A 26,720-nucleotide genomic window follows, 5' to 3' on the forward strand; every position below is an offset into this window, starting at 1 on the left:
GGGGGGGGGGGGGTAGGTTGAGAGAGAATGACGCGTTGGATGGGATTAAAAGCAGTGGATGACTAGTTTTATTGAGGGAACTACTAAATTCAATAAAACCAATTAGGATGGCAACAAACTAGTACAAATTTTAGCAATCAAATAAATACAAGAAATATTTGGACCTACCATTGATTTAAGAAGTAATAACTTAGGACGATGCTCACAAATTTTATGTGAAAGGACCTTATTTGGTATGGCATAAGGACCACCTCCTATTGAGAGGAAAAAACTATGGTATAAGATCACCTCAAATTTAGAGAAGATAAATTTCTAGGTTTTCCCCATATATAAGAAAGGAGGAATCCGCCTTGCTGGGGTTTGAAGTCCCCCATTTTCACTTGAATTATTAAATGTTATTATTACTTAGCACCATTACCATATATCATTTTCATTATTATAATCAAGTTATTGTAGAAAAGTGAATTAAGGGGTGAAACTCAACAAAAAGAAAGGAGAAAATAAGAAATCTAGATTCTAGAAAGAAAAACATCCTAAGACTGTTGACTATGTGGTGAGATGCCATTTCAAATATTGTTTCAAAATGTAGACAAAGTTAATTAAATCAATGCTATTAATGTACATACTCTACCTAAAAATTTCTAAATAAAATGGAATATAACTATAACCTATCTACCAGAAAGTGACTGTTCCTATTAGGAATAACACTTAAGAAGGAAAATGAGTTAATTATTCCAGGTAATGATGATTCAATAATTCAATTCGTGGTTAATGGCCTACATCATGTGGATGGAGAATGATAACCACACGATTAGCAATTTTCATCATCCAACAAGATATGACAAACTGCGGCCACACCAGCAATAATAAATTGAATCTCATAAGAACTCTAAAGTTTAGAGTGCTTGAGCAACTGTAGTAACCTGTGCTACACCCCTTTACGAGTAGGGGCTTGTCATCACCCCTGATTCACTGGCAAAAGAAAAACGAAAGAAATAAAGTAGAGAAGGGTTCAGAAGGGCTAGAAGAAAGCGTTAGAGAGAGAATAGAAAGACAGAAAATGGTTAAGCACACTACCTTTCTACCTCAAAGAAAAAAAGCACAATCTTTATCCCTCTTGCACCTTTTATATGGCGGTCAATTTATTCTCTTTACTGAAAAGGGATAACAAATAAGAGAAAATATGTGCTTACACTAATGATTGGTTCAAGAATAATAAACTAAACTAATGACCCACAAAAGGATGGCCGTAATCAGAGCAGTCGACAAGTTTCACACTAATTCAATAAGAGAGACAAACTAACACTTCAAATTTGGTCAGTATAATAAAAAAGAAAAAAAAAAACAAAACAAAACTTATGATCCAAAATGACACTAGAGAGAATAATAGAGAGAGAGAGAGAGGAGACTACACTCATTACTTTCATAGAATTAAGAAGAAAACAAGGATAAATATCTTGCCATCCACAAACCAAATCCTCAACTGCATATAACACTCATTGCTTTCATGGTAACTAAGAAGAAAACAAGCATAAATATCCTTCCCATCCATACCCCATATCCTCAACTGCATATACCAGACAAGAAAAAGGAAGAAAAAAATAGGGAAAGAAGGAGAGAGACCAATATCTCATTCTCACAGTACCAGAACACCACTGTTTCACTTCATACAATACTTGTGGAAACCAGAGATGCCTCCATCTCTCTTCTACTTCCTCTACTTCTTGTTATCAACAATAACCAGTGCAAATGCACTTAAACCAACATTCCCATCTCTTCAGTCACTCTGTCTGCAACAAAACCCAGATAACAAAAGCGACTACAAACCCCATTTCTTCCCTCAAATATTAGATCATTTCACATTCACACCTCAAAGCTCCAAGATTTTCTACCAAAAGTACCTCTTAAACTCTGAGTACTGGGATGGACCTAAGAAGAGAGCTCCAATCTTTGTTTACACGGGCAACGAAGGAGACATCGAATGGTTTGCAGCCAACACCGGCTTCTTGCTCGACATCGCTCCCAAGTTTCGAGCACTCCTGGTGTTCATAGAGGTGATCAATTTCGAAGTATTCAACATTGGTCTATCTTATGAAAATCAATAAATTTAACAGCCAGACAAAATACATGCTTTTTCCGTTCTTTTGGAACATTTGCAGACAGGGACTTATTCAAATTTTACTTTGTAAACCTTTTCGATTCTCATTCCTTTGATTCTTTCCCCTGTCTACAATGGTTTGATTCTCTCTCTCTCTGATATTGAATTCCTCTGAAGTTGGGTATCAATCTAAAAGAAATCCTTCGCAATTGACAGCATAGGTTTTATGGAGAATCCATGCCTTTTGGGAAAGGGGCATACAAGTCTGCAACAACATTGGGGTATTTAACCTCTCAGCAAGCATTAGCTGATTATGCAACTCTCATCACAAGTCTCAAACAAAATCTCTCTGCTCAGGCTTGCCCTGTTGTGGTCTTTGGTGGCTCTTATGGTGGGAGTAAGTCTTTTTTTTCCTGCATCTACTAATAACAACATAATTATTTCTCTTAAATTTCTTCCATTGCTACTCCTTTTGAATTTGCTACAAAAAAAAAAAAAAGGACAAATTTTTTTAAAACAGTTGAAATAAGAAAACAAGGCAATAGCAAGTATTAGAAGACTAAAAAAATTAAGAAGATCCACAAGATACTGATAATTGAAAATTTTTACTTAGATTTCTAATATTTTAGGGAACATAAAGAAAAAAACTATATAGAAGTTGTCAAATCTTTTTAAAAACTACCAAAATCTTATAAAAGCTTATTTCTAATAAACATAATGGTGTTTTCCAATTTTTTATATATTTTCAAAAATTTTGTATTTTAATACATTTATAGGGTGGGGTGAGTTGCTTTGGAACTCGGCCCCTACTCGGACGCGCTCACAGGGCGGGTCAGATATTAACTTGAAATAGGGGAGTCACGAAGCGCCGCTTCAAATTACAAATCATTGTATCAAATTTTGGAATTGAGCGTCTCATTGGGTACGAGGACGGTGGGGGCATGGGACAGAGTAAAAGTGGGTGGAAGTGTCAAATGTACATCACACTCCATGATTATAAACCTCTTCTCTTACATGAGAAATTAGCGGAAATATATTTTTGTTATTTAAAAGGAAAAAGTTTATATACGGTTGAGGCCCCAAACAGTCAAACTAAGGCGCACCTAAAAAATTCATGTGAAGTTGTTTCGATGTTGAAAAGCCCTCAAATCTGATCGTCTTGACCTTTAGATACATGGACATGAAGAAAAAATAAACATTAGATCTTAGAAATAATGCATCTTGTAATGCATTATCTAGACTATAGATTTTTGAGATTTTCAGGTGTGCATTGATCGGTTTGATGTACACTATTTTTGAAGCCTTAGATTTTATGATTAGAGAAGAAAATAAATTTTCAGGCCATCATAAATGTTTTTGATATTGAAATGACATCTTTCGACACCATTTGAAAGTGTGTCTTACTTTGCTTGTTTAGAGCCTCACCCTTCTACAAACCACACCCTATTAAAAATATACTCCAATTTTTTTATTTGAGGCAAATATATATCTTTTTTCTCCCTTTTTTATATTGGGTTATATTAGGGTGTACATACTATAGAGCATTTTATAATTGTAATCAACAAATTTTAGACACTTATACACCATTGTTTTATAATAAAATATTTTTGTAGTAAGGGTACTTTTGATCATTAAAAAGATCATCAAATTATCCACATGGGTGTTACATCACCCATATGGAGCACACTACGGGATTTAATGCTTTATGTGGGTGACGTAACACCCCTCTTAGATGACCAAAAATACATTTATTAAAAAATATTGTATTACCAAACAAAGGTATATAAATGTCCAAAATTTGTTGACTACAATTGTAAACTGCTCTATAGTGTGAGCACCCTAATATAAATTTTTTAAGTTTTCTCGAAATGCTCTAAGTTTGGATAATTTGGAACTCCTACTTCCCAACTAAGAGTTCCAAATAAACTTTTTCTTTAAAAGTTATATGCAGAACTTAGAATTCCAAACATAGAGTTTAACTAAAAAAATATATATATATGGAACTCAAAGTTCTGAACACTATTTTCTTATTTTATGTCGAGAACTCTAGAATGTAATATTTTTGTTACAAAACTTGTGTTACGAATTTAGAGTTCCAAGGGACGCATGGAACCCTATGTTCACAACATAATTTTTTTTTTGTTATAAACATTTTATGTTTGAAACTTCGAGTTTTGTGCATAAAATTAAATAAAAAAGAAGAGTAATTATACTATGAGACCCTCCCACACCCATGTGAAGAGAACCCTAAAGGATCATCATTAAATTTTGACACAGATCTCTAAAAAAGTTATCAATAAACCCATTCACCCAAGTCCCACACCCATGTGATAACTTTTCTAAAGATCTATGTCAAAATTTAATCGTGATCTTTTGTGGTCCTACTCACATGGATGTGGGAAGGTCTCATAGTGTCGTTACTCAAAAAAAGAATGTTTAGAACTCCTAGTAGAATTTGGAAATAACAACAAAAGCATGATGCAAGTAAATCGGTTTGGAAGTTGGAGTTACGAACCAAAGGCATTTTGAGGAAAAATAAGAAATAGGAGACAAAACTTGCCAATAATATTGAAAAAATTGGAGCCATTTTTAAATACCACAAAATAAAAAGATACTTACATTAATCTCTCTATTTACTTTAAACATGTCGTTTTATATGTTTATATCCATACTCTTCTTTTGTGTATGTATGTGATTTCCTGTTACCCTTAAAGTGAGTCTATCCTTAAGATACTATCATAAAAGAATTTAAGTTAAAAGAAAAAAGGGATTTGTAGGCATTGTTCTATCTGTACCACTATCCGTTTTCTATACAGGTTCCTTTAAAATATGGGCAATATGACCTTCATTTTATAATAAATTTTTTCAGAGAATAATCACTGCTTTTCCCATCCACCCTTCTATCTCCTTTTCTTCTTCTAAATGTGCTTGGAAAAGTAAAATAACAACCCGCTTAAGTATGTTTCTACGAATTTGTGGAGCAAAGAGGTATGCATTAAATATACGAATTTGTGGAGCAAAGAGGTATGTAATAAATATACATCAAATGATGTAATGGAAATTCACACGATGCTCTTTTCTTGGGTTGCCATTCATCACCAAAAAAAAAAGGTAAAATATGATATCAAAATTTCTAATTAAATTATTAAGAGTTAAATAGTTTTTAATTTTCATTTCACTCAAAAAAAGTTCAAATACCAATAAGTAAAGGTTCCTGGTTTGGGATTCTGAACAACAAAGGGTGTTTTAGTAATTTTGGTATTTTTAGTAATTTTACTCTCCAAAACATATAGGTGTGCTCCTATTATTTGGTTGAGGCTTCTTGGTTGGGTTAAATTACTGAACTGCTGGACTTTTTCAGAGTACCCACCTTTGAACATGGGCAATCTTGGTATTTTTTATTATACCTTTTGAGGAAGTGCCTTATTGAATAAAAATTCAAAAAGTATGCTTTTTGAAATTAGGTTGGGATGTTTTGACCTAGTCAATGATTTTACAAGGGCCGATGACTCCCTAGATGATATTTTCCCTAAAGAAAATGACGGATGATATTTTCTTTAGGTGTTTTGGTTTTTTTTTTGTTTTTGGGGTAGATCAATAGAAAAGACAGGTCCCTATCCATTTTTAAAATACTTTAAGAATAAATCTTTTAGAAGGTGTTATTGTGGTGGTATCGGTGGGAATAGATAACTAGGGTGTAGGGGTCCTACCACCAAGACCCAATATTGAAGGTCAAATATTCCTATAGTTATTTTTAGAGAAATGATGCTAAATTAAAGTGATAGAAGTTTATAAAAACCGTCAACCTTGGATTATAAACCTAAAGTGCACCTCAAGGTCGTTTGGACTGGAAACTCTTCCATCAATCATCCCAACCTCTGGATATGAAAAATAGGGTTTTCAATTTATAAAAATAATACATCTTATAACGCATTATATAAATTGTTTATTTTCAAGGTTTTTAAATGCCTATAGATCTAATCAATTTGCACTATATAGAGCTGTAAATTTCACAGTGATAGGTGGACATGGATTTCCAAGCCTTAAAAAATCCTCACCTTCAAACCCTCCTAAAAGCCCAATATTGGCTGAAAATCTATTTCTATCTCTAGTTATGAATTCAAAGTTCAGAAAATTGTTTAGATTGATCAAATCTTTAGACACTTGAAAATCTTGAATGCGGATGGTCTAGATAATATATTACTAGATGCATTATTTCTAGAACTTGAAATCCTTTTTTTTTGCCTATCTCACATCTCAAGGATGAGGTGATCAATTGGAAGGATGGGTTGTTGAGGAGCGACTTACTTTTATTTTCCAAAATTGACCAACTTATATGAAATATTTTATTTGTTGGGTGAGGTATGTATAAGTCATAAACCTTAAACAATGAAAGTAAGGTGCATCGCAAAACTATGTTGAAAGATGCAATTTCGTTGCCAGAAAGTTTTACAGCGGCATGCAAATCAATTATCAACCTTAATTATGAAATTTAATGCTCCAAAAATAGTGTAGATTGAGCAGATATATAAATAATTATTATTTTTAAAATAGATGGTTCAAATAATATGTTACAAGATGCATGATACTTATGATAAAATCTTTTTTTTTTATATATCAATGTATCTTGAGGTCAAGATGATCAATTTGAATGTTTTCTATCAATAAAACAATCTTTTCTGAACTTCACAACCCTTCAAATTACAAAGGTTCAAAATAGAGAGAGTTGTGAATGGTGGATTTATTAATTTTGTACTCTATTTTTAAAAAAAAGTTACTTTTGTGGGGCAAAATTGTAAATATTACTACAAGATAAAGAATATTTTTGTTATCTCCATAAGGGGTAAAATTGAACTTTTAACTAAAGGATAAGGGCACTCTACAAATAAAGTTCCAAGACACTAACTTCCAAAATGCCATTGTACTTTTATAAAAATTTTTAAATTTGCTCATGCTTCATGGTAAATGTACCTATTTAAATAATTTTTAATAAAAAAGCAATGATTGTTTTACTAAATGATCCAATTCTATGTCATGAATGTATACTTATCATTCAATAAAAACTTGCATTTTTTCATTTTATTGTCAACTTTTTTAAAGCAACCGGAATAAAGCCGCCTTTCGTTTTGCTAGTAAGTTATTTTTTGGTTGTTGTATGCTCCATTTGGACTCTGTATTTATGTCCTTGATTATTATGGAATCTATTTTTTAATGATATGAATGAATGTTTAATACAACGGACATCCAGAGAGGAAAACAATGACTCAAACTCTCAATATTCATATATTTTTACAAAGTAATGAAAGTACATAATGCACCACTCTTAAATTCTTTTAGATATTAAAGAAACACTATTTTTAGAGATTTATAGTTAGTTTTTAAAAAAATTTGAGACAAAATTTGTTAATTCCGTCGATTATCTAATCCGATCCACTGATTCTCTATTTTGGCATAAGTATGAGTGTAACCGATTCGAGTCACCGGTCCATTTTTTTAAACACTGTACAATACGAAGTGGCAAAAAGGAGAATGGAACCATGGCTTTCTCGCCCCAATAATTTCTGTGTTTAATTAAAAGGTAATGGCACATACTATCAAAACAAATTGCATGCGTACTCGCTCAGACAAAACACACACTAAAGGGTATTTGTTTGATTTTAATTAGTAAAGCTGAGGGGAATGTTAGAATTGGTGTTTTAAAAAACAGATCGATGACTTGAATAGGTCACACCCATACCCATGTCGCATCGAAAAATCGGTGGATCGAATCAAAGAATTGGTGGGTTCAACAATTTTTGTCCCAATTTTTTTAAAAAAATTACTATAAATCTCTAAAAATTGTGGTTTTTTAGTGTCTGAAAGAATTTAGGAGTGATGCATTATGCACTTTCATTAACTTGTAAAAAATAGGTGAATATTGAGAGTCTGAACCATTGTTTTCATGTTTGGTTGTCTGTTGTGTTAACCATTCTTTCATATCGCAGAAAAAAAAAAAAAATCTATAATAATCAATGATATAATACAAAGTCCAAATGGAACATACAACAACCAAAAAACAACTTAATACCAAAACGAAAGGCGGTTTCGTTTTGGTTGCTTTAAAAAAATTGACAATAAAATTAAAAAATACAAGTTTTTATTACATGATAATTATACATTCATGACATAGAATTTGATCATTGATTATAATTACAAGAAAATAGAAAAAAATATATTCTTATACTGAAAGAAATAAGAACACACTTACATTTGATATATCAAAGAAATTTTAATTATGTATCTAGATTTAAGAACATACATTTTAGTCCATTAAAAAAATTGATGATAAATTTGAAAAATACAAGTTTTTTTTTCATGATAATTATATATTCATGACATAGAATTGAATCATTGATTATAATTAGAATAAAATAGAAAACAAAATATATTCTTATAGGAAGAGAAACATGAATATACATACATTTGATGTATCAAAGAAATTTTAATTATGTATCTAGATTTAAGAACATAAATTTTAGTGCAATAAAAAAATTGACGATAAACTAAAAAAAATACAAGTTTTTTCCTATTAAATTCATAAATTCATGGCATCAAATTACAAGAATATCAAATGAAATGTAATCTTATATTGTATGAATCAAGAACAAATATTAATCAAAATTTCTAATTTAAATCAGCAAATTAATTTATAAGAATATCATGATCAAAATGCATACATGAATTTCACTTGAATCAAATTAAAAAAAATGACCGCAGACTGTTCTTCAAAAAAAAAGAAAAACGGTGCCAGACTTTTGATTTCTTGAGAAATCGATCAAATATTGTTACTTAATTATGCAAGAATGCTACAATAGTTTCTCAATATCATGATTTCGGACAAAACCCCTATGATTTCAAAAAAAACATTTTGCCCATATTGACTTAAATCCCAAGATTGGTGGAGTTTTTTCCATCGATTGTTCTTAAAAAAAACCCTAGATTTATTGAAAAATTGAGTACCAAAACTAGCATAATCATGAAAGCAAACTCTACAATCTTTTGAATGATAATATTTTATTCAAAGCCCCTCTGTTTTTAATCAAAATTGATCATATTGTCGTCGGAAATCTAAAGAATGGCGGAAAACTGTGAAATCGTGGTCGGGGATTTGATTTCTTCAAAAATAGACAAATAAAACTTACTTAATCATGAAAAAAAGATCTACAGTTTTATTAATAATGTAATTTCCTTCAAAACCTTTCAATTTTGAATAAAAAATTGACACAATTTATTTGGAAATTGATAGAATGATGGAAATAGGATTTGCCAGGAATCTTTTGATTTTCGTGATTCAATCCTCTAATTTTGATTGTTTTATAATGTTAAAACCAATAATGAATGCCTACAAAGGCCTGAGAAAGCTGCAATGCATCAATAATTCAAGAAAAAGCTAATCCCGTGATAATGGTTCAAAAAAACACTGATCAACCTTTTTTTCGTAGGACTCGACACACGATCGTCGGACTCATCGAGTTTTATACGGAATCAACGATTCTGTGATATAACACGAGGAGTTTACTAGTACTAATATTTGAATACCGGTTTTTTTACAAATCCGGGATGACCAGGGCGATTCTCAATCTGGATCACCCGATTCTGGATCGGGTCACCAATATCTAAAATGCCGGTATTGTACCTTTTCTATCACATTAAGGCCATTTATGGTTTGGAACATAAACTATATTCCACATGAGTGGGAAATCCACAGTGAGGATCGTGACCATCCAAATCAATGGCTTGACAATGATGGAGATAGTGGGTCTCACCATTTTACCTGGTTTTTTGACACCGTTTTCTGCATCACCATCCAACCATTGCTCGAACTATCATAGCCATGTCTATGGATTTTATGTGTTCATAAGGATCGTGAGCATACTTTACCTGGTGCTTATACCTTGAGAGCTTGAACAAAGAATGGAAGGCAAAAAGAAAACATGTAAGATACACAAGAAAAGCAAAGGAAATGTTTACATCAATACTATTTACTTTTTTAATACAAGAAGGGCGCAATGATTATTGACCATTAAATGTAAAATTAAATGGTTAAGGAAGTATCATTGATTGGGGCACAAGATACAAAATAAAATTTCTCGAATACTGTGACACACTTCAATCTTTTGGATTTCACATTCAATAGCTAAAAGTGATTGTGACTAAAAGTAAATAGTCTATACAATCTCAAAAACAAAATGATGATAGTGATTTGATTCTTATTTCCCATCTTTTGTTATCAGTGTTAGCGGCATGGTTCCGATTGAAGTACCCACATATAGCAATGGGGGCGGTGGCCTCATCAGCACCAATTTTACAGTTTGATGACATTGCCTCATGGACTAGCTTCTATGATGGAGTTTCAAAGGATTTTAAGGTTTGTCAAGCTAAGCCCATGGAGTTCATGTTTTAAATTTGTTTTGAATTCAATTAGTCCAAATGAACTTGCCTTTTGTTGCATTTGGGGAGACCAGAATTTTACCTTCCTACAACTACTATTGTAAGCAACCATTACGTCAATGTCCTCATCAATGTAGTTATTATAAAGGAAAAAGTTTATATAAAGTTGCAACTTTAAATTATAGAAAAAAGGCATGCCTAAAAAATGTAGAGAAAAAGATTGTTTTGATAGTGAAAAGTCCTCTAATTGATTAATGATAACGAGCCTTCGCTAATAGTGATGAGCATTGGAGAAGGAGAAATAGCCAAAAGTGAAAGGGGAAACAATACTCATGGAGCTTATAATGTTCTGAACATTAGCGTTATTATCATTGTTATGGTTCTGGTTATTATTCATCATCATCACAATTTCCATTTATGTTACTAGGTTTGAGGGTTTTGCAGGATGCCAGTCTGAATTGCTTTAATGTAATAAGGGCAAGTTGGGATAAGTTGCAAGTTATATCCACTCAAGAAAAAGGGTTGCAAAAACTAAATCGGGTTTTCAGGACTTGCAAGTGAGTTTTCTTCTTTATTTTTAACAATTTGCTATATTGATTGGGGTTGGTATTGGGTCTTATAAGGTGCACTAAGTACCTTTGAATAGTTCAGATTAAGTCAAAATTGAATTTCGCATTTTATTTTTATTCTTTATTAAAACTGATATCAATATGAAGTTTGGTATTTAGCTTCATGTAGAATTGAACAAAAATAATAAAAATATATTTTTTAAAAAAATTGATTAAATTAAATTTAGAGGTATTTCAATCATTTTTTAACTATTTTTTAATCAATTTATTTCGTTTTATTTATGAAAATATACCAACACCAAAAGATTGAAATAAATATATTATCTAAATAAAAAAAAATAGAAATGAGACTAATTCTTTGCCGTCAGATTCAGCCTTGTGAAATCTCCTCTGGTAGATGGGTGCTTCCACCTATTGACAAGATGTGGATAGGATACTTTTCCTATTAATTACAACAAAGAAGAGGACCTCAAACTCTTAGTCACCACACTTCAAGAAAAATAGTAATTTGATTAAAAATACGATTTGCCTCATAGGGGTATTTGATTTTAAAATTTGAATCGCCTTCCAAATTAGATTTCTTTAGCAATGTCGCAAGGAGCAATTTTTCAAAAAATTCAATTTCTCTCACTTGCGCCCACACCACCACCCGACCATGACCACAACTACAACCACGACCACGACCACAATCTCGACCACGACCATGACTGCGACCACGACGACGACGACAACCACAACCACAATCTCGACCACGACCATGACTGCGACCACGACCACGACCACAACCATAACCGCAACCACAACACTAGCACTACCACTTGCAGTACAACCATCATCATCACCTACATACCACTACTCACGCAATTCACCACCACTTAGCCACTACTATTGCCTTCACCACCACTATTTTACGTTCACCACCTCCACTACTACTATGCCTCACGCCCATTGCCATCATCATAACATCTTCAACACCACCACCACCATCATGCCATGAGATAATAAAAATTAAAACAATCAAATAACCCTTTACAAGATATGATTAAGGGAAAAGTTTCTATAAGATGCAACCTTATAATGTAGAACTACGAACGCACCTCAAAAATTCATCGGAAAAAGTAGCTTTAATGTTGAAAAACCCTTTGATTGATTATCTCAACATTGAGATATATGACCATGAAAAATAAAAAGGCTTTAAGCCTCAGAAGTAGTGCATTTTACAATATGTTATCTACACCGTCTATTTTCAAGATTTTCATATGTTTATAGATCTATTTGATTTTAACTATTTTTGAAATTTAAAATTTTATAATTAGATATAAATATAAATTTTGAGATAATCCTAAAAATATTTTACACATGATAAAATTTGAAAGCGCACCTTACCTTTCCAGCTATGGATGCATCCGTAAGCCACCAGCACCATATGATTAATGCCCAAATTGTCATTTGGGCATTTAGAATTTTAAAAATATAGCACCGTACGGTAAAATTGAAATCGAATGGTACCTAGCAAATAGACCAAAAAAACATAGGGTTTTCAAGTTAAGTACATGAGAGATGTATGGCACCTGTGGCTTTTTAGGTGTACGTCATGGCGTTTGCTTTTTGGCCTGTTTTTTAAGTATGAGTGAGGTTTGTATAATTTGTCAACTTTATACTATTGGAGTAAGGTGGACCTCAAAACTATATTGAAGAAGCAGTTTTTATACAGTAAATCCTTGTAATGATATGGAAATATATTGTCGCCCTCAATTATGAAATTTAAAGTTTTAGAAATGGTTACTATCAAGCGGATCTATAAAGACTTGAAAATCTTGAAAATAGACGATCCAGATAATATATTAGAAGTTGAATTATTTTTAAGATAAAAGATCCCCATTTTTTTCATGTCTATGAATCTCGAGGTAGAGATAACCGATTTGAGGGTTTTCCAACATAGCAACAATCTTCTAGTGGGTTTTTAGGTGCACTTTGTAAAGTTGGAACTTATATAAACTTTTTCCTTGAAGTATATACATAAGCACACATGAAGGTTGCTTTTGCGTCAGAACAGAAAATGACAAACAGGAAAAGCAACAAAGTATAGGAGACTATTTATCTATGTTACAAAGAAGATGTTAAATTGAGTGGCTTAGGGTGATTAGCCATTAGATATTAAATTGGGTAGCTTAGGGTGTGTTACAAAATTCGAAAATATTATTTTCAACTTTGAGTCGAGTCAATTACACTTTTATAATCACCCGATTTGAACTACAAGTAAATGGTCTCTTCCTATACTTTTTCTTGGAATATTTTGCAACAACTACATATTGTTGGATGGCACTTTTGATTGGAAAATTTTGGCACTTTTGATTGGAAAATTTTGGCAATATATATATTTTTGTAAGTTAAAGGGATCAAATATTATTTACTTGCTACCAATGTTACAGGGCTTGCCTCAGCCTCGGCCTTTGGTTGGGGTGACTTGGGCGAGTTTGAGTGACTCTCCAGGGTCATTTACAACACAAAAAAACTCTAAAAGTTAAAATATTTTAAAAATATAAAAAATAAATAAATACAATAAAATTAAAATAAAAACAAAATCAATCCTTAAAAATTTCAAATAACCATTTTTTAAAAAAATAGATCTAAAAAAACTTGTTTTATAGTTTAAAACATTTTAATAAATAAAAAAAATTAAAAAAATTAAAATAGGCATTATGGCAAAAAACACTCATCAATCTTTTTCAAACACTTCCAAAGTATAAAAAAAAATTACACAGCATTCTCTTTCTTTCTTTTTTTACTATTTTTGAGGTTTTTTAGTTTTTTTACATGGGCTACTTGACCTGCGTAACTCAGTCCAGTCCGAATGAACTCAACCGGGTTCCATAACATTGCTTGCCACATTTTAACTTCTCACTTCGCCCTTTTCGTCAGAAAAAGAAATAGGGAAAGTATCCTGTCCACATCATTGTGGATGGGGAGCGGTACAGAAGCACCCTTCCATGGCTCCGCATTGTACAAGGAGGCGTATGTGAGTTTTATTTTTGGGAAAAGTTTGTACAGAGCCGAGGCTCTAAACAATCAAATTATACCACAAAAGTTTTTTTAGAATAGGTCTTTTTGATGCTCAAATTGATTATCTCGAGATCAGGATGCATGGACATGAGAAAAAATGGATTTCAAATTTGAAATAGTGCATCTTGTAACGAATTTTTGAACTGTCAATTTTCAAGATTTTAAAAGTTTCCATATATTTGCTTGATCAACACTATTTTTGAAACTTTAAATGTTATAATTAAAGATATAATATATTTTATGGCTATCAAAAAGATTTCTAGTATTGAAACCACATTTATGAACACCATTTGAAAGTGTGCTTTACTCAGATTGTCTAGAGCCTCGGCTCTATACAAACCGCACTCTTTATTTTTTATTTTAATTTTCATTTGACAAATATATTAATATAAAAGTTGGTGTGTAGATGCATCTTTATCCAGCTCATTAAATAAAAAATAAAAATATTTTATTGACCAGAATAACTTAAAACATTTTGGAGTATTGTTGGCGATTTTTTTTCAAACTTTTTTTTTATTATTATTATTATGTTGTGTGCAATTTAAAACTAAATATACTCATCAAATTTCAGAAAAACATAATTTTTAAATAAAAATAAAAAATAAAACAATTTTTTAGCATTGTATGAGTTCATGTTCAATAAGAACGCGTTAAAGGTTGTTTGTATACCCTTCAATGGGTCTGTGAATGAATGCATATATCACAAAGAAATCATGGGGAATGCAGGAATGTTTCTCCTTTATTGCTAATTTTTTATTATTTTTATATAATATTGTGTTACAGGGATATTAAATCTGTGTATTCAGTGAGAGACTGGTTATGGTCGGCTTTTGTTTACACGGCGATGGTAAATTACCCAACACCTGCTAATTTCATGAGGCCTCTACCCGCTTATCCAATAAATGAGGTACCTCAAACAAATCCCCATAAATATTTACATTGAAATTTTGATAAAGGTTGTTATTGTAATGCCATTTTCCCTTTTATGTCTTGCTTCTTAATCCGTTTATAAGTGACCAATTCACTCCTTTTTCTCGATGGACATAGTACTAGCGGTTAGCTTCTCTTGTGTTAGAAACATCAGCCGGTTCAATTGGCCATGGGCCGGTTCCGAGTAATATGGAACCGGTCCAGTTAACCGGTCCGAGTTTGTCAAGTAATTCTAATTTTTTTTTTAAATGGGTCAAAAGCCTAAAAATAAATAAAAAAATAGAAAAATATAGATTATGTATATTTTGTTATTACCAACAATTATCTTAAAATAGAATTCAAACAAATTTTTATATAAATTACTATATGAAGACTAGGGAGATATACAACAAAATTTAGAATTTTACATACCTTAGTTCAATGGAGGGAGTCACAAAGTGCAACTAATACTGGCTAGTAGTAATGAGAATAGAGAGGGGGGGTCATGATACTCTTGTGTCTTGCTATCAAGGTTCATTGTGCCAAAAATTTGAGTAAGCTCGGTGGAGTTTGTTGTACCGCAATTGTGCCCTCTCGCCAGTCAGGAATATTTCCTGTGGTACCCCCTATCCAAAGTCTCCTAGACTCGTCTTGCCTTCGTGCTCTTCCCTACCATAGTTTGTGTTATGGTCCTCAATAGCTTTGTCATTGTCATCATCATCATCCTCAATAACTTGGTTACAGTGCCTACTACAGCTTCATCTCTACTTTACCGAATAGCTACTACACCTCGATGTCTAGACTTCCTCCCGAACCATTCTCAGTGCATCTTCTACTTTTACATTGGGTACCATATCATATTGGCCTTTTCACAATTCTCCATGATTGGCTCTTGCCAAGCATTTCTATTGCCCCATTTGTCTCATCATCATCATGATCCTCATCTTCGTCCTCAACGTGCTTCTCATCCTCGGTATCCATGTCCTCTGCAATGTCTCTTTCATTGGGTACTGCAACATCTTCATTATCATCCATATCGACAACTGGTCCCCTAAGAAAATCCTGGTCTAATATTGCGGTCTTTTGTGATACCCACTCAACGGCAAGGTCCTTTCAGAAGACATAAAAGAGGTTGATGGGCCTGTAGTATATGGGATTCTTCCTTATTTGTTGCTCACTCAATTTCAAATTATAGTAGACATGCACTAGGTTCTACAACGTCTGAGTCTTTAACATATTTCCCCCAAGGGCATGTATCCACTATAATATACTCCAATTTCTCTTGCATGTCAAGGAAGCACATGTTTTACTCAGTACTATGACTGCAATTTTTTAATTGCTTCATTCGAATTCCATGTAGCGTCTACCATTGTAGTGACATAGACAAACATGCAAATATATAATAACAGAAAAATAATGAATTTAAAAAATAATAGTGCACTAAACAATTATAACTAACCTGGGTGCAATTTTGTAGCTGCTTTTTTAGAAATGTTGTATGACAATTCACCACATTTTTTCATGTAATATAATAAGCTACAAAGAACAATAGACGTATCCAAAAATTAAGACAACTTAGTAATGCAATTCATTATTCCGAATTAAAACTTTTATTAATAAACACGTAAAGATTTACCTGCATCATACACTCCATATGAGTATCATGATCAGGCTCAAGCTTGTAGATGCAGTTCCTGATCCCTTCCATTATATTCAAATCATCTAATGTCGTATTGGAGTACAAGTTGTGTGGGTTAAAAAAGAACCACGAACATGGTTTATCACAATATTAATTATGTCAAATTTACTCAGAGTTGGTGTTGGGTGTATGTTTTAGTTATCATACGAGACTAAATACACATAGAGAAATACATTAGGGCATCTAAGGGTGTGATGCATGAGATAACTATTGAATGTCTGCGTCATACACTCCATATGAGTATCATGATCAGGCTCAAGCCTGTAGATGCAGTTCTTGATCCCTTCCATTATATTCGAGTCATCTAATATGGTATTGGAGTACAAGTTGTGAGGGTTAAAAAGGAACCATAGACATGATTTATTACAATATTAATTATGTCAAAATTTACTAAGAGTTGGTGTTGGGTGTATGTTTTAGTCATCATACGAGACTAAATGCACTTAGAGAAATACGTTAGGGCATCTAACGGTGCGCTGCATGCGATAAATATTGAATGGACGCCATATCAATATATCTTGGAAGATGATGGATTACTGAACAAGCTTAATTGATATGATTCTTGAAAGTATTTGTAAACCATGCTCCTAATATAATAAATGGAGTATGATATACATGTAACTCGTCATGTGAAGGCCCTAATATGCCTAAAGAGTCCTAGTCGTTGATCAACTCATACATCCTGGTTAATGATTTATGATGGCAAGGGGTATCAAGCCATCTCAATTCGAGACAAATTCTGAGTCATATGCTCCCGAGGCCACAATGCGCCTCTCTACATGACATCGAAGGAGTTTGGATATGGTACGATACACCTTCAAATATGTCATCGGTCAAATATGTGTATATTGGCTAATAACCGATTATAAAAAGGGTATCAAATCATCTCAATTCGAGACAACCTCTGGGCATATACTTCCGAGGCTACAATATGGGAGGTGATATCAAAGGAGTTTAGATACAGTTGATATACTTTCCAATTTATCATCGGTCAAATTTTTACATTTTGGCTAATGACCGATCATAAAAAGGTATCAAACCATCTCAATTTGAAACAAGCTTTGGAACATATACTCTCGATGCTACAATACGTCTCTTCACATGATATCGGAGCAGTTTGATACGGTACGATGAACTTTCAAATCCGTTGTCGGTCAAATATGTGCATCTTGACTAACGACCGATCATAAAAAAGACCACAAGCTATCGTAATTTGAGACAAGCTCTGGGACATATATCCCTGAGGCCATGATACACCTCTCCATACAACATTGGAAGAGTTTGATGCGGTATGATATGTTTTTGAATCCGTCGTTTGCCAAAATTATACTATTTGATAGACAGAGCATAAGGAAACATCATCATATAATATCAAAATGAGGTGTATCCTTATAAATATATCTAATGAGGCCTCATATGCCTTTAGTCCAAGGATCATACAAATTGGACATCATTTGGTTCGTCATTCATATTCACCAGCAATCAAGATATGCCTTGACCGACAAACCCGAACTTCATATTTTGGAGATTGGTCTGAAACTCTTGAAAAATCATACTTGAGGCATAATATCCCTCATCCCAAAGTTTCAAGTCATTTGGAGATATCTTAACCCATAAGCTGTATTCATTGGCAGCCAGATTCTTATGCGTCGTCTGCCATACAGATAGCTAGGATGACCTCTAGTTATTAATTTCGAGATCCTCTCAATCTATAAAGAGTTTTCTCATGAGACATGGACCATTGGATTCCTGACTCAATGCCAAATCGGCCACATAAGTGCTGCACCCCTTCATTCTCTCATGAGAAAACGACATGCTATGCAACAGTAACCATGAAAACCATGTAGAAGTTTTACCGTCAATGGAAGATTTTTCCTAATATATAGAAAATCTTGAGCCCAAATTTTGTAGAGATGTGTGTCATAGTCCGCTCTACAAAATTATCATATTTTCAAGGTCCATAACCCCTTATGGTGGAAGCCGTTGCTCCTGTAATCCTCATATCTATTGTCATAATCTACAGCATAAATGAGTTCACTCCGACGGACCATATCTCTCTCGTCTATGATCCATTTGAGGTGAGGTATGAATCATTATGTTCGTCTTTGAGTCCTTTACCACCTATCAAAATTCTTGGTGAAAGTCATCAGAAAGTGGCAGTGGAAATATTCAAAAATATCAATGTTGTTTTGCAGACTGACTGACAAGGGATAATGAATGACCACTTTCCTTGATGTTCTCATGGCATATTATGCTGAATATTGGCAGTTGTAGTTTCAAATTCAAACATCAAGACAATATCACATCAAGACAAGATCAAGATCAAGACAATTATTATTAAGGGCATCTGGAAGTGCTTTCAAATTTGAATAAAGATACAAGCTTATTTTTTAAAAACATATTATAAGAGATAGATGAATATGGTCAACGATTTGGATATACTTCATGAATTCTCATCCTTATCAATTTAGGAAGCCTATATAAACTCGTTTCTCAAGTGAGAGAGTGGAGAGGATGAAATCAATATGCACCCATTACTATTTCTATTTTTTAACGTGATAGAGAGATATGAAGAGTGACTACTCATTGCACTGACAGTCAAGAGATAGGCTTTGATATCACCATCTTTTAATTTGTGGTGTAGATATCATATGGAGAGAGAGAAAAGTTGTTGATCCCGACTTGAAGTATCAGCTCAAGAAGGAGGTAATTCGTGGACAATACCCTTGCACATAACCAAGTATACGCCCTTGATATTGATTTTTTTCCACTTCTTTGTATAAGTGTCATTTTAGAATTGTGAGTGTATAAGCTTCAAGACCCAAATCTTGGGTGTTCAACCCCATATAAAAGGTTGATGTAACCTGTAGCAGGGATTATAAGTCCCTGGAACTCCTCAGGTACCCGGTATATATGTAAAAACCATGTTGTTTCCATAATATAAAACTCAAGGGTGAATTTGGCCTTGTTTGTATTAGTGCTCTGGTTATTTCCCTGATATGGAGTCATAACATCTTTAATCATATTTCTTCCTAACACATTTTGGAGCGACCATTGAGAGAAAAAATAAATTGCGATGATGTATCATAAATTAATTGCTGCATGGATATCAGAATGCAGTTGTTGTCTCCACCTAGATCGTCGATCGGCAAAATCTCATTAGTTCATATGTTATTCTGAATTATGGCTTTCCTTACGCGTGTCATTGCCTCGAACAAAAAATATATTGCTAGTTCATCATCAGAGTCAACTAACCTCAATACTTGCATTAGAAGTTCAGTTATGGAAATAACATGGTTGCATCGCTCCAGAACCTCCAGTCGATAAGAATGCTTTCAACCTCCTTTCCACGTTGAGTCATGCTTCTCTATCAGATGCCACTCATCGATGTGTATCATTGACCTCAATCTTGCCTTGTTCCGTAACATTGATTGTATAATAAAGAACGTCATGGCGAACCTATTAGTGGACTCCCTAACAATCTCTCATTTACAATGTTCTTTCATTAAAGCGTGGACGTACGTGTGACTGTAAATAAATCTTGTAATTATCTTACTTCTCAAAATACAAATTTTGACCCTTCTCAGCTTTCTTATGTTTTTAAGCATCAAATTAATACAATGGGCAGCATAGGGAGTCTAATAAAGATTGGGTCTTTTCTCCATTAGCAACTTCTCTACTTTTCTTTAATTTGTAGCAACTTCAATCATTATTTGGACCACATTTTCAGCTCCAACCTAATCTACATTCTTGTCCATGTGTGTGCATAACAGTCTTGTAGTCATTTTTTTATTAGATAGGTCAGTGCTAGAGTGGTAAACAATGTCCCTATGGGAGCTTATTTAATAGCTAGATGTTTATGAGCCTTTTCCTTCCAACCATTTGTCATGATTAACACTCTAATACTTGACCAGTAGACCTTAAACTGCATAATATGTCTATCTACATCATCAACAATATTTTCTAAACATAGCCCTGCAAGGTCATTTGCAGGTGGGGCTTTGAAACGTGGCCCTACATCAACACTAGCAAATACCACCTGCGAGTAGTAGTCTGAGTTTGCAGAATTAAATGACAAGACATTAGCATACAAGATCATGCTAATCATATTTGGAGGGAAATTCGTGGAAAGGGATCGAAAGATTAACAACATGTTTTGGTATGCTAATGGCTTGTTATTTAATGCATTAAACTCGGACAACTACCCACAGATGGTATTTACTATAATAATGCAGGGCTGGGTTTCAAAGCCTCAACCGTGAAGGACCTTGTACGGCCATGTTTAGAAGATGTTGTTGATGATGCAGATAGGCATATTGCTCAGTTCAAGGTCTGCAAGCCATGTATTGGAGTGTCCATCATGATAAATGGTTGGAAGGACAAGGTCCCATACATATTGTTAATTTTTTAATAATTTTTACTAAGGGCATTGTTTACAATTATAGTATTGACATATCTAATAAAAAAAGGACTACAAGACTATTATTCATACACATGTATAAGATTGTAGATGAGGTTGGACTTGAAAATGCGGTTCAAGTAATAACTTACAATGTTGTAAATTACAAAAAAGCATGGACGTTGCTAATGGAGAAAAGACATAATCTTTATTAAACTTCCTGCGCTGCCCACTGTATTAATTTGATGCTTAAATCTATAGGAAAGCTGAAGTGGGTCAAAAGTCTATTTTGAAATGCAAGATAATTATAAGATTCATATACATTCACATGTACTTGCACATTTTAGTGAAGGAACAATGTAGGTGAGAGATTGTGAGGAAATCTACTATTAGATTTACCATGACGTTCCTTACTATACAATCAATATTATGCAACAAGGCATGATTGATATCAATGATACATATTAACGATTGACAGTCTGATAGAGAAGCAATGAGTCAACATGGAAGGGAGCTTGAAAGAATCATTATCAATTAGAGTTTCTAGGCTCGATGCAACCATGTTATTTCTATAATTGAACCTCCAGTGTAGGTGTTGAGGTTAATTGACTCTAATGATAAGCCAACAATGAGTTTCTTATTCGATACAATGATACATGCAAGGGAAGCCCTAATTCGAAATAACATCTCGATTGATGAGATTTTGGCGATCATCAATTGTAGGTGGAGCCACCAATTTCATTGTGATATCTATGCGACAGTTAATTTATAATTCATCGCCCCAACTTATTTTTCTATCTCAACTCTGAGTAAATTTGGCGTAATTAATACTGTGATAAACCATTTGCAGAGTTTTCTCTTAACCCACAAAATTTGTACTCCAATGCTATGTTAGATGATTTGGATATAATGTAGGGGGCTATGAACTGCATCTGTAGGCTTGAGCCTGATCATGATACTCAGATGGAGTGTATGTCTAAAGTAAAACCTTTCACTATACATGTCTGTAATAGAAGTTTTAATTCAGAATAACGAATTGCATTACTAGGTTGTACTAATTTTTGGTATACGCCTCTTGTTCCTTATAAGTTATTATGTAAATGGAAAATCGTGGTGAATTTTCATAAAATGCTAAAAAAGCAATTGCAAAATTGCACCCGAGTTACTTATAACAGTTTAATACACTACTATTTGTGGGTTTTTTAAATTTATTAACTTTTTTATTGTTAAGTATTGGTATGTTTGTTTATGTTAGCACAATAGTGCATGCTACACGAAATTCGAACGAAGTAGTTACGAAAAATTGCAGTAAGAGTACTGAGTCAAACTTGTGCTTCCTCGAGGTTTGAGAGAAACTGGAGTATATTCTAGTGGATACATGCTCCTAGTAGAAATAAGTTAAAGACTCAGACGATGCACAACCTAGTGTACATATAATATAACTTGAAATTGAGAGAGCGACACATAAAGAAGACCCCCACAGACTACACACTCATCAACTTTGATTACACCTTTTGAAAGGACCTGACCGATGAGTGGGTATCACAAAGGACCACAATATTATACCATGATTTCCTTATGGGATAGCTGTTGATATGAAAGATAATGAGGATGTTGCAGTACCCAATGAAGGAGACATGACAGAGGACATGGACACCAATGATGAGGAGTATGCTGAGGATGAAGATCAAGATCAAGATGACAAGGAGATAGATGGGGCAATGAAAATGATTGGCAAGAGCCAGTCGTAAAGGATTGTGAAGGGCACAACATAATACAATGGCCTATGTAGAGGTATATGATGCACTGAGATTGGTTCGGAAGAAAGTCCAAACATCGAGGGGTAGCAGCTACTTGACAAGGGAGAGGCGAAGTTGTAATCGACACCATAACCAAGTTGTTGGGGATGAAGACAATGTCGAAGCTACTGAAGGTCATAACATAGACTAGGGTGGGGGAGACTACGAAGGCTAGACGAGTCTATAAGACTTTGGCCAAGGGGGTACCAAGGGAAATATTTTTTACTGGCGAGGAGGAACAACTAAAGAACTACAAACTCCACTAGGGCTTACCAGATTTTTGGCACAGTGAACTTTGTCAACCCTGATAGCGAGACACAAGAGTACCTCGAGCCCCCTTGCGACTCTCATTACTGTTAGCCAATATTAGTTGCACTATGTAATTCTCTCCATTGACTTAATGTATGTCAAATTCTAAATTGTGTTGTATATTTTCATAGTCTTCATATATTAATTTAGGAAAAAGCTTGCGTAGGCCCACTAGCCTACAACTCCATATGAACCCAATAGCCCAGATTCAATCTGGGCCGATCCAATGATCACAATTGTATTTCATATTTTTATTTTATTTTATTTTTTCAAATTCAAATCATATGATATTTTAGGCATCTATTCTGCTCATCATGGCATATCTAATAAAAATATTAAAAAAATATTCGTAAAATATAAATTGACCAAAATACCCCTGAAATATTTTAGGGGTATTTTGGCCAACATATTTTTTGCAAATTGTTTTTTGATATTTTTATTAGATTATTCTATTTTAAAATAATACATGCTCAAAATTTCAAATGTTTTGGATTTATAGAAAAATATTAAAATTCAAATACGAATAAAATCGTGATTATTGGATCGACCCAAATTCAATCTAGGCCGTTGAGCTCATATGTAGCGGTAGGCTAGTGGGCATACACTAGATTTTTCCATTAATTTATATAACAAGTGGTTTTAATTCTAATTTTTAAAAGATAATTATAAGTAATAACAAAATAAATATAAAATCTATATTTTCCATATTTTTTGAAATTTGTTTTTTGGGATCTTTGACCGATTATAATTTACTTGACTGACTCGGACCTGTTAACCGACCTGGTTCCGAGTTACTTGGAAGCACCCATCACCAGTTGATTGGCCTGGTGCGATCTTGCTAGCACTGCTTCTCCATATATTGCTAGCACCTCCCCCAACTGTCAGATGTCAAGGAACAATGATTGAGGGGAGGGGGCATGTTACTAGCAAACTACAACATGTTGAAAAGCCATAATAACCTACTTTCCTCATTTTTCTAATGGGAAAGATTAAATAAGACCATTTGTTTTATGGTAAAAAGGAGGTCACAGTTACTGCTAGCCATTGGATCCCAAATGGGGAGGCTGGGAATTTATCATTGACTGGACACAAAGACCAAAAGAAAATTTTTGAAATTTATTACATATTCCAAGCTGGTGAATTTCACATCTGATGACTAGGTTTAATTGTGATCTCTTTGTATTATAGGTAAATAGTCTCATAATGTACAATCCCTCTTTTTTTTAAGACCCTTCTTTTTTTAGATCTTTCTGAAATGCCCATATTTCTATGATGTGGAAAAAATGAAGTTTATCAAGAAGCATCCAACTTATGAACTATTTAATGTCTTGCTTCCTAGAATAGTTGATATTTTAAAAATTTTAAATAAATGAGTGAAATAATAAGTAGTTGATATTTTAAATGTGTTTTGATAAATTTCCCATGAAAAAATGATCCCTAATTTGTGTGTTGATGAATTAAAGATGTGCAAAAGGTCTAGATAATAACTAAGAATTGATTTTGCATCGGTATATGGTAAGATGTGTAGAAATATAGATGGATTGCCATCAGAGACAGATACTTTAGTTAAGGTGTTTGCGGCTGCAAGTGTGTATTACAACTATAGCAGCACCAAAAAATGCTTTGACATGGAGAATGCAAGTGATGCTCATGGCCTCCACGGTTGGAATTGGCAAGTATGTAGCCCTCTTTCTCTCTCTCTCATATTTGAAAAAACCACCTTTCGAACCAAATATTTTCTTCATTTTGGAGATAGAAAACTGTATTTATGATGGTAGTATGACTTAAGAAAAGGAGAAATAACTATATAGGATTTTCATAGCTTGCATTCTCAAGGAACTCAAATCATAGTAATAATATTCCAATTTGAGAAATGGAGCATAACCCAAAATGTTATAATGTATGAATCGTTGGAAAGACAGATATTTGTCACTTGAATGTTTATTTCATGTAATAACTGTGATATTTTCTTCTTTTGAGTGTTCACAAAAAGCCTTTGATCAAGAAGGTTTGGGTAAGATGGTAACCACAAGATGGCCTGAGATGAATAGATATCCATAGCAAATAATGCAAGTCATGTGATTCAAAATAGGGATTGTATACCATGAGACCATTTGTTTTTAGTACAAGGAGGTCATAATCACTTTTAGTAATGTGAAATCCAATAGATGAAATGGTGTTACAATATTTGAGAAAATTTTATTTTGGGCTTTATCTTACCATCAATAAATATTGTGACCTCCCTGTATCAAAAGTAAATGGTCTCATTGTATATATTTCTTTAAAAATAACATTAGAGGAAAATAAAATTCGATTTCCCTTGCAAAAATAATTAAAGTGGTGCTGAAAATACACGTAGGCATGCACTGAGATGGTGATGCCCATGAGTTGCTCTCAACAAGGCATGTTTCCCCCATCAACTTTCAGCTACAAAGAGATTGAAGATGATTGCATGAAGAAATATGGGGTCAAAGCTAGACCTCACTGGATCACCACTGAATTTGGAGGCCATGTACAACTCTTTGCTTCTTAATTATCACTTTCTACTCATTTCTTCTGTATTTTCGAGTTTTTTAACTCTATTTTGGTTCTTGACAAAATTGATGGCTTTGCGTTTTGAATAGAACATTGAGGAAGTGTTGAAAAGATTTGGGAGTAATATTATCTTCTCTAATGGCATGGTGGATCCTTGGAGTAGAGGAGGGTAAGTAATATAACGACTAATAATATGCTCTTTTTTTCTCTATAATTTTCTCATTTTTTATGAAAAATTCCCTTTTCTTTCCAATGTAGAGGATAGAGCACGTATATTTCAACATTCTCTTATTTAAAATGCAGGGTGCTGAAGAATATATCATCTAGTATTGTAGCTCTAGTTACCGAAAAAGGCAAGTCCATGAGATGACTCTCTCTCTCACACACACAAAGCAGCTAATTTGTAAATGATTTAGCAGATATTGCATCCTTATTGTTTAGCTAAATTGCTAGTTATTCTGTTATATCTCTCCTTAGTCTTGTTTACTCCCTTAATGTTGGTACGACAGGTGCTCACCATTTGGATTTTCGGTTTGCCACAAGACAAGATCCAAGGTGGCTTGTGGAACAAAGGAGACAAGAGATAGAACTCATACAAGGGTGGATTCATGAATATAACATGGATTTTATGAAGAGGAAAGCTGGCTCGTCTGGGGTCACCGGAGGCGGTAAGGACTTTCGACAACGATGAAAACCTTCTTGTAGAATGTCAGTGTGCTATGTGATCAAATGAAATGAAGGACGTTAAGATGTTTGGTGCTTACTCACAAACACAAACCACACATTTTACTGCTTCAAGAAACTAAGATAGCAAACTTTAATGTAGCGCTTCTTGGAACTTTTTTGGGGCATTGGCCCTTTTGACTTTCTTTTCTCCCCTAGTAATGGCAGATCTGGTGGACTTCTTGCA

General features: G+C 33.5%; 1 protein-coding gene across 3 annotated transcripts; it reads left to right on the forward strand.

The window, feature by feature from the left end:
* The first annotated feature begins 1,357 nt into the window (after positions 1-1,357).
* LOC18430978 (alpha/beta-Hydrolases superfamily protein) lies at positions 1,358-26,720 on the forward strand. Of its 3 annotated transcripts, XM_006841116.4 has the most exons (10): positions 1,358-2,054; positions 2,315-2,495; positions 10,372-10,505; positions 10,973-11,085; positions 14,944-15,067; positions 24,796-24,951; positions 25,635-25,787; positions 25,900-25,979; positions 26,114-26,163; positions 26,320-26,720. In XM_006841116.4, exons 1-10 carry the CDS (start codon positions 1,692-1,694, stop codon positions 26,499-26,501), a joined length of 1,536 nt encoding a protein of 511 aa, XP_006841179.2. In that variant the 5' UTR covers positions 1,358-1,691; the 3' UTR covers positions 26,502-26,720. The 3 variants fall into 3 exon arrangements, with proteins under 3 accessions (XP_006841179.2, XP_011622147.2, XP_088709543.1); XM_011623845.3 differs by lacking the exon at positions 24,796-24,951 and having other exon boundaries at positions 1,367-2,054; XM_088853417.1 differs by lacking the exons at positions 24,796-24,951; positions 25,635-25,787; positions 25,900-25,979; positions 26,114-26,163; positions 26,320-26,720 and adding an exon at positions 19,413-19,745 and having other exon boundaries at positions 1,367-2,054.

The sequence above is a fragment of the Amborella trichopoda genome, chromosome 12 (assembly GCF_054954075.1).
Source record: "Amborella trichopoda isolate Santa Cruz 75 chromosome 12, AtrichopodaSantaCruz75HAP2 v2.0, whole genome shotgun sequence".
NCBI lineage: Eukaryota > Viridiplantae > Streptophyta > Magnoliopsida > Amborellales > Amborellaceae > Amborella > Amborella trichopoda.

Bases quoted from the DNA above. Each gene is read 5' to 3' on its own strand.
- LOC18430978 (XM_006841116.4), top strand. From the start codon at position 1,692: ATGCCTCCATCTCTCTTCTACTTCCTCTACTTCTTGTTATCAACAATA. The intron at 24,952-25,634 runs GTATGTAGCCCT...AAATACACGTAG, and splicing joins TCCACGGTTGGAATTGGCAA to GCATGCACTGAGATGGTGAT. The intron at 25,980-26,113 runs GTAAGTAATATA...TTTAAAATGCAG, and splicing joins GATCCTTGGAGTAGAGGAGG to GGTGCTGAAGAATATATCAT.